Here is an 18155-nt window from a genome sequence, read left to right on the forward strand (position 1 = left end):
TGCAGCCTCAATAGCCTGGGCTTTAAGTGATCCTCCACCTCAGCCTCACCAGTAAGTAGCTGGGACTTCAGAGACGTACCACCATGCTCAACTGGTTTTTTTTTTAACTTTTTTGTAGAGATGGGTTTCACCATGTTGCCCATGCTGGTCTCGAACTTCTGGGCTCAAGTGTTCCTCTGCCTAAACCTCCCCAAGTGTTGGGATTACAGGCATGAGCCACTGTGCCCATCTAATAACTGATATTTAAGTATACTCATTATAGTCTTTTCTCACCTCTTCTACCAGATGATCTTGCTCTTTTTGAAATGGATCACTTTTTTTAGCTGGCAGAGACCCTCCAAATGTACTACTCTCTGTATTCGTTGCAACATCTGATAATGGAGAATTTTCCACTTCAAATTCTGGTATTTTCTTAGAAATTGCTTCATTTTTTTCTTTGGGAGTTCTCATCTTTGTGTCCTGAAGAAGACAGATATGTAATGTTAAACCCTTAATAATCATGGCTGATCTTGAAGCTTTCTTCATTAGCAGTTCACTGGTTATCAGGAACCTATAAAAGGTTAACATTATTGTGAAATTGTATGTCACTGGCAGAATTAACTAATTCCAATATTCCCACTTAGCAATAAGGAATATATAAGTAGATATGGTACAAAATATACAAATATTAGAAAATGTAAAAACAGACATTAAATTTAACTGTGGTATCAAAAAAATAAATAATATTTTATAATTTAGTATGGCTAGAATTAATTGAGACATTTTAAAATATACCTTTTCAAGTAGTATAACACTGTTTCTATCTGATGATGAAACTGACTGCAACAAGAAAGAGGCAGGGCTAAAAGGGAAAAAGACAACAAATCCAAGTTATAACGAGGAAAGAATTCCATTCCCTTTACAAGTCTACTCTAAAATCTGTCTGCCCCGTATCTGTCCGTTACGATTTCACTCAATTCGTCCCGGTCATCAAAAGGCAGTTCATTCTAGGGAGGCATGGTGACAAGCAGAGCAGTATTTCAGCCCAATTTGTGTATCAGCCTCCCAATTATGAAGACTTTACTTACCACATACTGAGTCAAGAATATGTTGATTTGAAAGAGTTAAATGACAATGAATACTCCACAACCTGAACACAGGTTAAAAACAGATTCAAAACAGAATTGCATTATTATAATGTCACAGGGTCCAAATCACAGTTTCTTTGTAGCAGATCCTTTTTTTTTTTTTTTCTGAGACAGAGTTTCCCTCTTGTCGCCCAGGTTGGAGTGCAATGGTGCGATCTTGGCTCACCACAACCTCCGCCTCCCAGGTTCAAGCGATTCTCCTGCCTCAGCCTCCCGAGTACCTCGGATTACAGGCATGCACCACAACACCTGACTAATTTTGTATTTTCAGTAGAGACAGGGTTTCTCCATGTTAGTCAGGCTGGTCTCAAACTCCCAACCTCAGGTGATCTGCCCACCTTGGCCTCCCAAAGTCCTAGGATTACAGGTGTGAGCCACCACACCTGGCCCAGCAGAGACTTATTTTTAAGATACTTTTGATACTTCATATCCAAAATCAATTTCTCATATGCTAAATTTTACTCTACAGCAAACATGTTACACTTTCACAGTAACGTCATAAGGTTAGAGTTTTAGTTTGCCGCATTCTGTTGTATTTCTTAATCTTTTGTATTCCCTTGCCCTTTTGGATAAATATTAAAACTTTATGCAGCTATTCATGCTAATTATAAAATGTTATTAAATTTAAAAATCTTCAAAGAAGTGGTAACTTTTTTACTTTGATCTTAAAAACCTTTAAAAGTTAAAAGCCTAAAGCTTTTCTACTCTAGTTAATATAAGACAGGATTATCAAGACCACTTTCAACAACATGCATGTTGGTACTTTCCTTTCTTCTTATAACTAGAAGTACAAAATTAATAGCATTGCAAATATTTTATATCATAGTAAATGTAATTTTCAAACTTTTTCAAATATGCACTCTTAAGAGTCTTTGTCTACGTTCCAAACATAATTCAAAATCACTGCAATCACTCAAGCTTCAACATAGCATTGACAAAATATAACCCAGATATCAAAGGCAAAGGATTGATCATCTACTAGATTTTGGGGTCTTACATTAAAATTATCACAAAGCCCCCTGAAACAGAGCCAGCAATCTATGGACCAATGCCACTAAGGTGCCACCACCACAAGAAGGTAAGGACAAAGGCTATGTCTTTCCCTAAGGCTATTCCCAGAGACTAACACAGTGGTTGGTAGTACAACACATACATGTTAACTGTTTGATGAACTGATGGAATCGATGAGTAAATGCCACTTGAGAATGGGGTTCTACAGGTGACAAGTGTTTCCATTTGAATGATTCTTATGGCAGAGAACAATGGAAACATTCTGTACCCTCCCCTCTCTCATTTCTGAACTGGCAACATGCTATTAAGCCTGCTAACATCGTAATCTAAGACAACTTTAAAGCAGCCCTGGCTCAGTCTGTATACTTCATCCATTTGCCATGCCAAGATTGAGGCCCATGAAATCCTAACACTGTAACAAAACAAAGAAAAGACGGTGATCCCATTGTGGAAATTTATCCTAAGGGAAGAACATAGAGGAAAAAAGAGGAACACACTTTTTATAGTAGTAAAAAATAAAATTGAGAGAAAATTCAAATCTAAAAATAAATGCAGTATTACAAAGCTATTATCAATGAAAATTGGTAAATATGTTATTTAAACATACAGCCAAAAAAATCACAACCATTTATACTATGTTAATGTTTTAAAATTTGGGGCTGGGCGTGGTGGCTCACACCTGTAATCCCAGCACTTTGGGAGGCTGAGGCAGGTGGATCACCTGAGGTCAGGAGTTCCACCAGCCTCGCCAACATGGTGAAACCCCGTATCTACTAAAAATACAAAAATTAGCCAGGTGTGGTCATGGGTGCCTGTCATCCCAGCTATTTGGGAGGCCGAAGCAAGAGAATCGCTTGAACCCAGGAGGTGGCAGTTGCAGTGAGCCGAGATCGTGCCATTGCACTCCAGCCTGGGCAACAGGAGCAAAACTCTGTCTCAAAAATAAATAAATAAAATTTTGTACTTTAGAATTTTGCATTTTAAAATTTGTATTCAGATTGTATCCATCCTTCGATTACAGCTTTTTGGTTTTTTTTGAGACAGACTTTCACTTTGTCGCCCACGCTGGAGTACAGTGGCGGGATCCTGGCTCACTGCAACCTCCATCTCCTGGGTTCAAGCACTTCTCCTGCCCCAGCCTCCTGAGTAGCTGGAATTACAGGTGCCGACCACCACACCCAGCTAATTTTTGTAGTTTTAGTAGAGACAGGGTTTCACCCTGTTGGCCAGGCTGGTCTCAAACTCCTGACCTCAGGTGATCTGCCTGCCTCAGCATCCCAAAGTGCTGGGATTACAGGCATGAGCCACCATGCCCAGCTAGAGCTAAATTTATATATGGTGGTATACAAAGCCTAGAAAAGTACTTGGCGGGGAAAAATGTTACAAGTGATTCCTTAAAAACTTTAACCAATTATTTCTCATTTTTATTTGCTGTTGTTGTTATATCAATAATTAGGAGAAAAATAAAAATAGAAACTATAAAAAGAGAAAGATATGAGACTAGAACTCAATTTCTAACACAAATGATGTTTAGCTGGCAGGTATGCAAGATCATACTGCCCTCCTTGTCTTTGAAATGTAGTATAGGAGAAAACATAGAAGTTAGATGTCTAGAACAACAGCATCATTACCATTAGAAATATCGTGGAACCCACCCACCCACACACACACACACACACACAGACACAAAAAGCCACTGCAAAGAAAGCTAATGCTCACAGTGTACAGCAAAGGCATCACCAATTGCTGAATTCTGGTTTTAAGTACAATGCAGCCTCCATGAGCTCACTCTGATCAGAAGCAGAAATGAAAGCCAGGCAAGGTGGCTCACGTCTGAAATCCTAGCATTTTGGGAGGCCGGGGTGGGAGGATCACTTGAGCTCAGAAGTTTGAGACCAACCTAGGCAACATAGTGAGACTTCATCTCTAAAAAAAAAAATTAATTAGCTGGGTATGGAGGCGCATGCCTGCACTCCTAGCTACTTGGCTAGCTGAGATGTAAGGATCACTTGAGCCCAGGAGATCAAGGCTGCAGTGAGCTGTGATTGCACCACTGCACTCCTGCCTGGGTAGCAGAGCAAGACCCTTCTCAAAAAAACAAACAAAAAAAAAGCCAGCAATGAGATTTATGGAAAAGACTACATATCTTTTGGTATCCGTGAATGACAACTGCATGTGATAGGGCTAATAACACTCTAAAAACTACATTCTTTCCATTTTTTTAGTTGAATGGTTATATTGATCATATCCACATATGAATTTCCCAGTTAACTACATTGTTACTGATAAAAGATGATGTATTGCAGATAAAACAGTGTAATTGCTGAACTACATGCAAAAAAGGTATTCTTTTCTTTCATTAAGTACAGTCCATCTACGTTACATATTACTGATGGAACATTTAACTACATATACCTTTAACAGTGAAGAATTCTGAGCAGACTACTTCCATGTCCCAGGAACTTAGCTTTTCACAGTCCTTCTGTTCTGTCCCGCTATCTAGCAATAATAATCTTTCATATCCCATTAACCATTTATCCCTCACCACTAAGCCTTCCCCTTCCTCCCTTCAATATCTCAAATCTATAATTAAAATAATCAGAATATAACTAAAAGATCCAGGAGCTTAGAAGACAGATATGGAAATCAAAGTATATCTAATATAAGTTATTTTTCCTATATTAAGAGTTTCCATTTGAACTAAATTATTAGGGATTGAGTTTCTGGCTCCTACAGAATTCTGATAGTATCTTGGTACAAAATTCTTCAAAAAAAGAATCTTTTTTTTTTTTTCTTTCTTTTCAGATGGAGTTTCACTCTTGTTGTCCAGGCTGGAGTGCAATGGTACAACCTCAGCTCACCACAACCTCTGCCACCCAGGTTCAAGCAATTCTCCTGTCTCAGCCTCCCAAGTAAGTAGCTGGGATTAGGCATGCACCACCACACCCAGCTAATTTTTGTATTTTAAGTAGAGATGGGGTCTCACCATGTTGGTCAGGCTGGTCTCAAACTCCTGACCTCAGGTGAGCCACCCACCTCAGCCTCCTAAAGTGCTGGGATCACAGGCATGAGCCACCGCACCCGGCCCAAAAAAAAAAAAGTATTCTGAGGTTTAATGGGGTTCATGAATAAAATCTGCTATCTGTATTAATCTAGTATCCCCATCAATCTGTAGTCCAGCAAAACACCTTAATCAAAATATTTAATTTGCTCTCAAGGAAAGACAAAATCAAAAACTTAATTGAGTTTAGGAAGCACCAATCATACCCTCCCCCAGCCTGCCATAAAAAGAATTCTGATATGAGTGTACTATGGGTAGGCCAGTAACTTTACTATCTCTTCAACACCAGGTCCTCACGGAAGATTTCATTATTTTTCTTTAGGCACTCAAAAAATTAACATCAAATCCAGGCAGACTAAAACATAGTTCTTCCACAACTAGTCCTGACTGCTATGAACTAGATCACTGCAGAACCAATTACCAATAACTCAATTTCACAAAAAAAAGGCTTAACTCTGGTTAGTGTTACAGTTTTCACTAAGACCATATAGAATGATGAGTGCTTCAATTCATTTAAAATTTAGGATTTTCTTTTATAATTTTCCTAAGTATTTTACTTTCATCTGTCCCTCATCTACTTGGGAAAGTTGTAATGAAAGACACCTATGTAGGTTAAAAAAACAATAAAACAAAAAAACCCAAATACAGGAAAGTTTCTTCGTGTTTGATTGCTACTTAATAATGCTTAATTTCAATAAAGAACTAATATGTTCCCCAATCGGATTACAAACATTTAGTTCACAGATTTTTTGCTCATAAAATCTGTAATCAGTCCAAAATGGGATAATAGAGAAAAAAAAAAAAGGCAATAAAGAAAATAGGAATATTACTGAAGGAAGTTAGAACAAAATTTGGTTTTTTCATATGTTAAATCTGGTAGTTACAGTAAATCAGAAGTTTTCCAATTTTTTTTTTAAGCATGGAACTCTTCTTACCAAATAGTTTACCAAACACCCCAATGTATAAAATATATAAAAGAGCAAGTTGCCCAGGCTAACGTAGGAAAAGGTTGGACCAGCCACAGGTTACATTACATTCATCCACAGCACCAAATGGCACTATAGGATATAGTCTGAAAACTATCTGGACAAGATGATCTCAAAGGCCCCCAAACACTTGAACTTAGAGTAGTTTCAAAAAAGTTCACATACATAAAAAGGCAAAAACTCCCAAATTTGCATTAGATAATTTCCAAATAATCCCCATGAAACCCAATATTTAGATAAAGAATAGAAGCGGAAAAAATACCCATTATCATAAATTTTGGATCTTTTCTGAAAATGTGGGTCTATGGTAGAAAAATATTGTCCAGTTAAAAGGGCAAAATTGGCCGGGCGCTGTGGCTCACATCTGTAATCACAGCACCTTGGGAGGCCAAGGCAGGCAGATCACCTGAGATCAGGAGTTCGAGACCAGCCTGGCCAACATGGTGAAACCCCATCTCGACTAAAAATACAAAACTTAGCTGGGCGTGCTGGCAGGCACCTGTAATCCAGCTACTCAGGAGGTAGCTTGAACCCAGGAGGAGAACCGTTTGAACCCAGGAGGCAGGGAGGTTGCAGTGGGCCAAGATCGCGCCATTGCACTCCAGCCTAGGAGACGAGAGCAAGACTCCGTTTCAAAAAAAAAAGGGGGTGGGGGGGGCAAAATTACGCACTATCCCAGAGTAAGTAAGATTGGAAACTGTTTTAAGATGGGAACAAAATTAATATAGAAAAAAATAATATAAAAATCAAATTTGGGTCAGGCATGGGGGGTAATGACCATAATCCCAGCACTTTGGGAGGCCCAGGCAGGAGGATCACTTGAGGCCAAGAGTTAAAGACTAGCCTCTGCAACCCAGAAAGACCACACCTTTTGTTTTTCCTTTTAGAACAGACAAGGTCTTGCTATGCCTGGACTGGTCTAGAACTCCTGGGCTCAAGCAATCTTCCCACCTCAGCCTCCCAAAGTGCTAGGATTACAGGAGTGAGCTACTACATCCAGTGACTGGTGCATTTTTACAATCCTCTTGTAAGACAGAAAAGTTCTCCAAGTCCCCATCCAACCCAGAAGTCCAGCTGGCTTCATCTCTGAGTCCCATCTCTATTTTTTATAAAATAAGAGTTTTTTTAAATGTTTAACAAAAGAAAATCAAATTTGTTTTACCTGTTGGCTAGATCATGTAGAGCTCCCAAGGTATTACTGTCTCCTCTGCAACCATTTTCTTGGTTATGTTGCTTATGTGTATCTAAAGAAAATTAAAAATTGATTACTCTTTAATTAGGTTTGTACATTCTAACATTCAAGGATCCCTTGAAATTCTAGAACAACTTCTAAACAGAAGAAAACAGAAAAACCAAAACACGAACACTAATAGGAAAAGATAATTATTCAATTGATAAGTGTAAAGTGATGAGCAGAAAAGTAATAGAGAATATCTAGCTTTTATAAAAGAAATGATGACTAATACTAAAACAAGTTTCTCAAAGAGTAAGAATCCATAATTCCCCAGTGTTACATGCTTCATGTTTACATACACAGATCATGAGATTATCACAAAAGCCAGCAAGGCCAAAAAGTTACAGTCTTAGCATATTTCAATGCACATTTATGATATCAGTCAACCTACATAATTATTCTTCAACGTATGACTGAATAGCTACATGCTACTACCATACCCACATGCTACTACCATACCAACAATGGGAGAAAGAAATGAAAGATGGAGAGGTTGCCTCCGAAGAGTCAGTCTAGGAAAGGATAGTGATGTGTCAAGTGTTGTTATACTTCTACAGTATTATGACAGAAGTATATACAGAGTTTAAGGAGGCAGAGGAGAGACATCCAGCCCAGACTGCGGAGTGGGAAGAAGGCATGAAGGTACTGAGGGAACGAGGTACAAGCTACTATGATGGAGCACAGGATACATCCAGTGGAAGCATGGTGGGAAATAAGACTGATGAAGAAAGCCATGGCTGGATTACAGAAGATCTGATATTCCAAGGGCTTGACCTCTTTCAACATGTTACCTTCTGAAAGGCTTTTCCCAGTTGTATGTGTCCAAAGTGGAACAGAAGCCATAATGAAAGAAGATGACAACATGAAAACCAGGCAGTTACAGAAAAGAAGTAAGTAAGGATTAGAGAGGTAAAAAGTATATATCTATGACTACTAAATACTAGACAGACAGGTCAAAAAGCAAATTAAACATAACTAAAAGATAATCAGTGAGTTATAGGAGCGATCTAAAGAAAATACCTAGAATGAAGCCATGAGATACAAAAAAGTTGTAAATATGAATGAGAAGTTAAAAGATACGAAAGACAGAATCAGAAGTCCCAACAATACGAGTTTCAGAAGGAAAGGATCAAAAGAATAAGACATAAAGTAATATTTTAAGAGATATTGGCCGGGCGCGGTGGCTCAAGCCTGTAATCCCAGCACTTTGGGAGGCCGAGACGGGAGGATCACAAGGTCAGGAGATCGAGACCATCCTGGCTAACACGGCGAAACCCCGTCTCTACTAAAAACACAAAAAATTAGCCGGGCGAGGTGGCGGCGCCTGTGGTCCCAGCTACTCGGGAGGCTGAGGCAGGAGAATGGCGGGAACCTGGGAGGCGGAGCTTGCAGTGAGCTGAGATCTGGCCACTGCACTCCAGCCTGGGGGACAGAGCGAGACTCCGTCTCAAAAAAAAAAAAAAAAAAAAAAAAAAAAAAAGAGATATTGGTGAATAAGTTTCTAAAACTGAAGATACGAGCTTTCAGAATAAATAAGCACACACAAATCCCAAATAGGCTAAATAAAACAAAACTACATTTAGATATATCCTAATGAACCTGCGTAATACAAAAGAAGAATATTTTCTTTTTTTCTCTTTTTTTTTTTTTTTTTTTTTTTTTGAGACAAGTTCTTGCTTTGTCACCCAGGCTGTGTGCAGTAGCACAATCATGACTCACTACAGCCTCGATTAACTGGGCTCAAGTGATCCTCCCACTTCAGCCTCCCAAGTAACTGGGGCCACAGGTGCGTGACACCATGCCCAGCTAATTTTTTGTGTTTTTTCTGTAGAGACAGTGTCTCACTATATTGCCCAGGTTGATCTCCTAGGCTCAAGCAATCCTCCTGCCTCAGCCTCCCAAAGTGCTGGGATTACAGGCGTGAGCCACCACGCCCAGCCAAAGAAAAATCTTAAAAGCAACCAGAAATCAAAAATTAACTAACTATAAATGGGCCGAGCCCAGTGACTCATGCCTGTAATCCCAGCGCTTTGGGAGGCCAAGGCGGGAGGATCACCTAAGGTCAGGAGTTCGAGACCAGCCTGGCCAACATGGTGAAACCCCGTCTCTACTAAAACTACAAAAGTCAGCTGGGCATGGTGGCACATGCCTGTAATCCCAGTTACTTGGAAGCCTGAGCTAGGGGAAGAGCTTGAACCCAGAAGGGAGAGGTTGCAGTGAGTGGAGATCATGCCATTGCACTCCAGCCTGGGCAACAACAGTGAAACTCCCTCTCCAAAAAAAAAAAAAAAAGAAAAGAAAAATTAACTAACTACAAATGGGCCAGGTACGATGACTCACGCCTATAATCTCAGCACTTTGGGAGGCCAAGGCATGCAGATCACTTGAGGTCAGTGGCTCAACATGGTGAAACCCCGTCTCTACTAAAAATACAAAAATTAGCTGGATGTGATGGCACATGCCAGGAATCCCAGCTACACGGGAAGCTTAGGCAGGAGAATTGCTTGAACCTGGGAGGCAGAGGTTGCAGTGAGCTGAGATCATGCCACTACACTCGAGCCTGGGTAATAAAGACTGTCTCAAAAAAAAAAAAAAAATTAACTAACTACAAATGAATGACAATTAGACCAACAGCAAATAGCCTCAAAAACAACAGAAAACAATGAGATCATATCATCGAAGTCTCAAAGAGAAATAAGTGCCAATCAATCTAGAATTCTATATCCAACTAAACTATCATTCAAAAATTAGTGAAAATGAAGACATTTTCACAAAAAGACTGAGAATTTTACTATTCAGAGTTCAAGAACTAAGCATATACTTTGACATACACTTCTCAAAAGGAGAACAAAAGAATAGACCAAAAATGTCACCAATCATGTTGCTCAATTTAAACACAGTAATTGTTAAAAACAATTTTTATCAATGTCATTAAAAAAAGACAGGCATTATTCTAGAATAAAAGTTACTAAGAATAAAACAATCACATGTAATGAACTAACCCTCTCTGGATCCTGGTTTGAAAAGTACAAACATTAGCCGGGCGCGGTGGCTCACGCCTGTAATCCCAACACTTTGGGAGGCCAAGGCGGGCGGATCACGAGGTCAGGAAATCGAGACCATCCTGGCTAACACGGTGAAACCCCGTCTCTACTAAAAATACAAAAAATTAGCCGGGCGAGATGGCGGGCGCCTGTAGTCCCAGCTACTCGGAGGCTGAGGCAGGAGAATGATGTGAACCCAGGAGGCGGAGCTTGCAGTGAGCCAAGATGGTGCCACTGCACTCCAGCCTGGGCGACAAAGCAAGACTCCGTCTCAAAAAACAAAACAAAACAAAAAAACGAAAAGTACAAACATTAACAAAGAATCTTTTGGAAGATAATTTTTAAAATTTCATTTATAAACTTTAAAAAAGAGGAAGAACAATATTACATATTATTTATAGGTCTATACATAGGTAACAAATTTATTTTATAAACATACATCAGACTAAAGATTAGATTCAGAATAGTGATTACCTCTGTGAAATCAGTAAGGAAGGTGAAGAAAGGTGGATATCTAAGGATTAACTATATATGTACATTTTAAAAAACCTAAAGTGAATATTGCAAACCTTTGCCAAAAAGGTGTTTAATAAACAAGTATTTATAATATTATTCTCTGTACTTTTCAATATGCTGAAATATAATTTTAAAAAACATTTTTAAAGTAAATTAAGTAAGATGCAATATGAAAGGTACAGGAAGGCAGAAATGGTTGTTTTACCACAAAAAATATAATGTTTAAGTAGCCCAGCTCAGATCAAGGTTCTATACTAGGAGAAAAAAAAGGAGGGGACTCCCCAGAGTACCACTTCCAACTGGACTTCCTAAATGGACACATTTTCCCTCAGTGTAAAGGCAAGTAGAGAAACCTCCAAATGGACATGAGAATTTCATAGATTCGAAGGGGTAAACTAACCCTGGTGAGAGTGCAAAAGCCCTTTCCCAACTGAAATGAAAACACAACACAATGCCAAGAGCTCTGTTGACTAGTGGATTTGAAAAAAAAAAAAGAGAGAGAAATAATTCAAAAATAAAAAATAAAAATAAAAGAGTTAAAAACGAAGCCAAGAGCTATCAAAAGAATTCTACCATAATTAAGGACTGTCCACAGCCACCATGGAACCAGAATGCTCTATCTGAAGCTCCTCTTCATTTATCAAACCATGCAGCCTTTTATTTTTTTTAAGAGACAGGGTCTCATGCTCACTTCAGCTGCACATATATTAAAATTGGAACAATACAGAGATTAACATGGCCCCTGAGAATGGATAACACTAATTTTTAATTTTAAAAAAAATTTTAATTTAAAATTTAAGAAAAAGGGCCAGGTGCGGTGGCTCACACCTGTAATCCCAGCACTTTGGGAGTCTAGGCAGGCAGATTGCCTGAGCTCAGGAGTTTGAGACCAGCCTGGGCAAAACGGTGAAACCTGATCTCTACTAAAATACAAAAAATTAGCTGGGCGTGGCGGCGTGTGCCTGTAATCCCAGCTACTGGGGAGGCTGAGGCAGGAGAATTGCTTGAACCCGGGAGGCGAAGGTTGCAGTGAGCCGAGATCACACCACGGCACTCCAACCTGGACAACAGAGTGAGATTCTGTCTCAAAAAAAACAAAAAAACTTAAGAAAAAGAGAAAGAGAGAGAGAGGGTCTTACTCTGTTGTCCAGGCTAGAGCATTGTGCAGTGGAGCAGTAATAGCTCATTGTGCCTTGAACTTCTGGGCTCAAATGATCCTCCTACCTCAGCCTCCTAAATAGCTAGGACTACAGACACACACCACCATGCCTGGCTAATTTTTCATTTTTTGTAGAGACTGGGTCTCACTATGTTGTCCAAGCTGGTCTCGAACTCCTGGGCTTAAGCAATCTTCCACCCTCAGCTTCCCAAAGTGCTGGGATTATTGGTGTGAGCCACTATGCACAGCCCCATGCAGACTTTTCTATGTCTTCTCTCATGGTCGCACCTAAACTGAGCCTTGCTCTCTGGTCTATAATCTTTCCCAACCAGTGTCCTCCCCAAATACACCTGACTCTCAAACCATTTACCTATCCCAGTGATTGAGTCCTGTGCTAACTGCTGTCATGACCTTTCGCCTGAGTGAACTACAGCCTACAACTATTACCTGCTCCAATTTGGCTGTATAATTTGTTTTTTATTCATTCATTCCTTATCTATCCTCTATTTACTGAACCTAATTGTCTTGTACACATGTGCTAATTAACACAGGTTAATTATTGTACTCTTCTTTCATGTTAAAAAAAAATTGTGAGCTTCCACAAAAAACCTGTACAGAATGTTTAGAGAAGCATTACTCATAATAGCCAAAAGGTGAAAACAACCCAAATGTCCATCAACAGACGAATGGATAAACAAAATGTGGTAGAGGCATACAATGGCATATATTCATAAAAAAGGAATGCAATACTGACTGATACATGCTACAACTTAGATGAACTTTGAAAACGCTATGCTAAGTGAAAGAAGCCAGTCACAAAAGTCTATATATGATATGATTCCATCCATATGAAAATCCAGAACAGGGAAATCTGGAGACAGAAAATATCTTCGTAATTGCTTTGAACTGGAGAAGTGAAGGGGGATTGGAGGTTAATAGCTAAAGGGTATGAGGTTTCTTTTTCAGGTGATGAAAATGTTTACAATTGTGATGATGGTTGCACATATTTGTGAATTTAGCAAAAACCAAGAAATCATACATTTTCAATGAGTGAACTGTATGATATATGAATTATAACTCAACGAATCTGATTTTTAAAAACTGAAGGCTGATACATGCTACAAGATGTAAAAAACTTGAAAATACTGTACATGTGGTGCCTCACACCTATAATCCCAGCATTTCGGGAGGCCAAGGAAGGAGAATTGCTTGGAATCAGTTCAAGAAAACATTGTGCAAAGTTAAAAACAATGCAAGTGAAAGAAGCCAGAAACAAAAGGCCTCATATTATATGACTTCATTTATATGAAATATCCAGAACAGGCAAATCCATAGAGATAAGAAGTACATTAATGGGCTGGGCGCAGTGGCTCACACCTATAATCCCAGCACTTTGGTAGGCCAAGACGGGCAGATCATTTTAGGTCAAGAGCTCAAAACCAGCCCGACCAACATGGTAAAACCCCGTCTCTACCAAAAATTAAAAAAAAAAAAATTAGCCAGATGTGGTGGCACCTACCTGTGATACCAGCTACTCAGGATGCTGAGGCAAGAGCATTAATTGCTTGAACCCAAGATGGAGGTTGCAGTGAGCTGAGATTGCACCACTGCATTCCAGCCTGGGCAACAGAGCAAGACTCCATCTCAGAAAAAAAAAAAAAAAACAAGTATATTACTGGCTGCCAGGGACTAGCGGGGAAAATGGAAGTGACTGGTTAATGGGTTAGAGGGTTTTTTTGAGATGATGAAAATATTCTGGCTGCTGGGGCTCAGTGGATCACACCTGTAATCCCAGCACTTTGGGAGGCCGAGACAGGTCAATCATTTGAGCCCAGGAGTTCAAGACCAGCCTGGGCAATACAGTGAAATCCCATTTCTACAAAAAAAAAATTACAAAAATTAGCCAGGTGTGGTGGCGCACACCTCCAGTCCCAGCTATGTGAGAGGCTGAGGTAGGAGGATCACTTGAGCCTGAGGTAGTCAAGGCTACAGTGAGCTGAGATTGTGCCACTGCACTCCAGCTTGGGCAACAGAGTGAGACCCTGTCTCAAAAAAAATCAAAGATAAAGTTCAGAAACTAGATAGTGATGATGACTGCACAACACTGTAAATGTACTAAATGCCACTGAGCTGTATACTTTGCAATAACTGAAACTGTGAATCTTAGGTTACATGCATTTCACCACAATAAAAAAAAATGGAGGAAAAAGACAAGAAATATAAAGAACTATTATAATAATGAAAAAGAATGACAGAAAGGAGGTTTCAAAGAGAAAAACAAATAAATAACCAACCTGGAAGTGAAGCAGGATACTGACAAAGAATACTCTTTGCATATACTTCTTCTGAGGCAGGATCAAATGAAAGGGGAGACATTGGTGGTAAAAGATCTACAGACTTAAAACAGAAAATTCACAATTTTGAAGTAAACATATTTGCTAACTACTACAATAACAATGCTGAGTTAATCTATGAATAGATTATTTTCTCCCTAAGAAAGACAGAATTACCAAGCATGTATCAGATAACTATTTTTATTTGTTTATTTTTCTTAAAGACAGGGTCTCACTCCCTCGTCCAAGCTAAAGTGCAATGACATTATCATAGCTCACTGCAGCCTCAAACTCCTGGGCTTAAGCAGTCCTCCCACCTCAGCCTCTTGAGTAGCTAAGCCTACAAGGACATACCACAACACCCAGTTTTGGGGGTTTTTCTTAGTAGAGAAGGGGTCTCACTATGTTGTCCAGGCTGGTCTCCAATTCCTGGCCTCAAATGATCCTCCTGCCTCAGCCTCCCAAAACAATGGGATGACATGTGTGAGCCACCATGCCCAGCCCTATAACTATTTTTAAAGCAAAGTACAACATTAGGAGCAAGGGGGATTACTTAGTCCTTGAATTTCTCAAATATCACAGTACTTCACATCAAGAGGAGTCTTGCTTTCTGGCTGGGCACAGTGGCTCACGCCTGTAATCCCAGCACTTTAGGAGGCAGAGGTGGGTGGATCACGTGAAGTCAGGTATTCAAGACCAGCCTGACCAACATGGTGAAACCCCATCTCTACTGAAAATAAAAAAATTAGCCGAGCATGGTGGCAGGCACCTTTAGCCCCAGCTACTTGGGAGGCTGAGGCAGCAGAACCACTTGAACCTGGGAGGCAGAGGTTGCAGTGAGCTGAGATCGTGCCACTGCACTCCAGCCTCGGCAACAGAGCAAGACTCCGTCTCAAAAAATAATAATAATAATAATTGTTTTCCTTTTAATACAATCCTTCAAATCTAAAAATATTAACTGTAAATGACAACAGCAACTTATGGATATTATATTATATATATATTTAGAAAAATTACAGAAACCATAACATAGAAACTTTAGACTCAAATGCAAAGATGACATACATACAACATTTCTAGGTCATTCATAACACAATAAATTCACAAATTGCCATTTATTAAACTATTCTCCAAAGGGCAAATTGGCTGAGTGCAGTGGCTCACACCTGTAATCCCAGTACTTTGGGGAGGCCGAGGCAGGAAGATCACTTGAGTCTAGGAGTTTGAGACCAGCCTTGGCAATGCAGGGAGACCCTATCTATAAAATTAAAGAAAAACTTAGCCAGGCTTGGTGGTGCACACCTGTAGTCCCAGCTACTCAGAAGGCTGAGGTGGGAGGATTGCTTGAACCCGGAAGTTCAAGGTTACAACAAGCTATGATCATGCCACTGTACTCTAGCCAGCTATGATCGTGCCACTGTAGTCCAGCCAGCTATGATCGTGCCACTGTACTCCAGCCAGCTATGATCGTGCCACTGTACTCCAGCCAGCTATGATTGTGCCACTGTAGTCCAGCCAGCTATGATCATGCCACTCTACTCCAGCCTGGGCAACAGAGCAAGACACTGTCTCAAAAAAAAAAAAAGTGGGGCGGGGAGAACAGGGGCAAGTCAACATTACTTACTGGAGTCCAACCTTTAATTAGACTGAAAGGAGACAAACCAAGAAATTCTTTCCACTTTTTATGCCATTCTCCTTGCTTTTCAACAACAGATTGTCTTATAGTTGTGAGATCATCTTTTATCCTATACCTATAACAGCATAAAAAAACTTTATTCAAAATATGAAGATACAAAAAAAGCACTGAGTCAAATTTAAGAAAATAACAATAGTTGAAGTGGAAGGAAATGGAACTGAAAGTTCAATCAATATACCACATAAAAATTAAACTTCTCACAGGTGAATATTCAGAACCTAAAATACCTTTCTCTTTTTATGACCATAAAGAAGGCAGGGAGCAGTGTCTCATGCCTGTAATCCCAGCACTTTGGGAGGCCAAGGCGGGCGGATCACCTGAGGCCAGGAGTTCAAGATCAGCCCAGCCAATGTGGTGAAACCTCGTCTCTACGAAAAATACAAAAATCAGCCACACAGGCTGGGCGCGGTGGCTCACGCCTGTAATCCCAGCACTTTGGGAGGCTGAGGCAGGTGGATCACGAGGTCAGGAGATCGAGACCATCCTGGCTAGCATGGTGAAACCCTGTCTCTATAAAAATACAAAAAGCTAGCAGGGTGTGGTGGCGGGTGCCTGTAGTCCCAGCTACTTGGGAGGCTGAGGCAGGAGAATGGCGTGAACCCGGGAGGCGGAGCTTGCAGTGAGCTGAGATCAGGCCACTGCACTCCAGCCTGGGCAACAGAGCGAGACTCCGTCTCAAAAAAACAAAAAACAAAACAAAAAAAAAAATCGGCCGGGCGCGGTGGCTCAAGCCTGTAATCCCAGCACTTTGGGAGGCCGAGACGGGCGGATCACGAGGTCAGGAGATCGAGACCATCCTGGCTAACACGGTGAAACCCCGTCTCTACTAAAAAATACAAAAAAACTAGCCGGGCGAGTTGGCGGGCGCCTGTAGTCCCAGCTACTTGGGAGGCTGAGGCAGGAGAATGGCGTGAACCCGGGAGGCGGAGCTTGTAGTGAGCTGAGATCGTGCCACTGCACTCCAGCCTGGGCAACAGAGCGAGACTCCGTCTCAAAAAAAAAAAAAAAAAAAAATCAGCCACGCGTAGGAGTGGGTGCCTGTAATTCCAGCTACTAAGGAGGCTGAGGCAGGAGAATCACTTGAACCCAGGAGGCAGAGGTTGCAGTGAGCCAAGATCATGCCATTGCACTCCATGCACTCCAGCCTGGGAGACAAGAGTAAAACTCTGTCTCAAAAAATATATATAAATAAAAAAATAAATAAATAGTTTTTAAAAAAGTTAAAAAAAAAAAAAATCAGAAAGAGGCCGCATACGGTGCCTCACACCTGTAATCCCAGACTCTGGGAGGCCGAGGCGGGTGGATCACGTGAGGTCAGGAGTTTGAGACCAGCCTGACTAACATGGTGAAACCCTATCTCTACTGAAAAACAATAATAATAATAATAATAATACAAAATTGGCCGGACGCGGAGGCGTGCCCCTGTAATCCCAGCTACTCAGCAAGCTGAAGCAGGAGAATCACTTGAAATCAGGAGGCAGAGGTTGCAGTAAGCCGAAATCATGCTATTGCGCTCTAGCCTAGGCAAAAAGAGGGAAATGCCATCTCAAAAGAAAAAAAAAAAAAAAAAGCAATAATATATCTATTACTCTATTTTATTTATTCTTTTTTTTTTTTGAGATGGAGTCTCACTCTCTCACGCAGGCTGGAGTGCAGTGGCGCAATGTCAGCTCACTGCAACCTCCGCCTCTCAGGTTCAAGTGATTCTCCTGTCTCAGCCTCCTAAGTAGCTGGATTACAGGCAAATGCCTGGCTAATTTTTGTCTTTTTGGTAGAGACAAGGTTTCCCTATGTTGGCCAGAATGGTCTTGAACTTCTGACCTGAGGTGATCCACCTACCTCAAGCCTCCCAAAGTGCTGGGATTACAAGTGTGAGCCACCACACCCAGCTACTCCATTTATTTTTAAAATAGAATTTCTTCCTTGCTCTAAACTTGAGTAGGACTTTCACTCCCACTCTCTGTCCATTCCTATAAGCATACCATACT

General features: G+C 40.4%; 1 protein-coding gene, 1 non-coding gene and 1 pseudogene across 4 annotated transcripts in view; 1 reads left to right on the forward strand and 2 right to left on the reverse strand.

Annotated features, from left to right (window-relative positions):
• Nucleotides 1-18155, reverse strand: part of LOC105489060 (HAUS augmin like complex subunit 6) — a 51091-nt gene that overhangs the window by 9917 nt on the left and 23019 nt on the right. For all 3 annotated transcript variants that reach the window (XR_011612625.1, XM_071077840.1, XM_011753689.3), the window contains 5 exons: nt 16096-16222; nt 14433-14535; nt 7348-7429; nt 775-841; nt 274-459 (listed from right to left, as the gene is read on the reverse strand). Coding sequence is in view for 2 of the 3 variants with exons in the window: in XM_071077840.1 (XP_070933941.1) it covers nt 274-459; nt 775-841; nt 7348-7429; nt 14433-14535; nt 16096-16222 (565 nt within the window). In the remaining variant the exon portion in view is untranslated. The remainder of the gene's footprint in view (nt 1-273; nt 460-774; nt 842-7347; nt 7430-14432; nt 14536-16095; nt 16223-18155) is intronic.
• Nucleotides 917-1047, reverse strand: LOC112427937 (small Cajal body-specific RNA 8). Its single transcript, XR_003019717.1, has one exon. It is a non-coding gene; the product is annotated as a small Cajal body-specific RNA 8 (non-coding RNA).
• On the forward strand, nt 11665-11764 carry LOC112427932 (U6 spliceosomal RNA; annotated as a pseudogene).

The sequence above is a fragment of the Macaca nemestrina genome, chromosome 14 (assembly GCF_043159975.1).
Source record: "Macaca nemestrina isolate mMacNem1 chromosome 14, mMacNem.hap1, whole genome shotgun sequence".
Taxonomy (NCBI): Eukaryota; Metazoa; Chordata; class Mammalia; order Primates; family Cercopithecidae; genus Macaca; species Macaca nemestrina.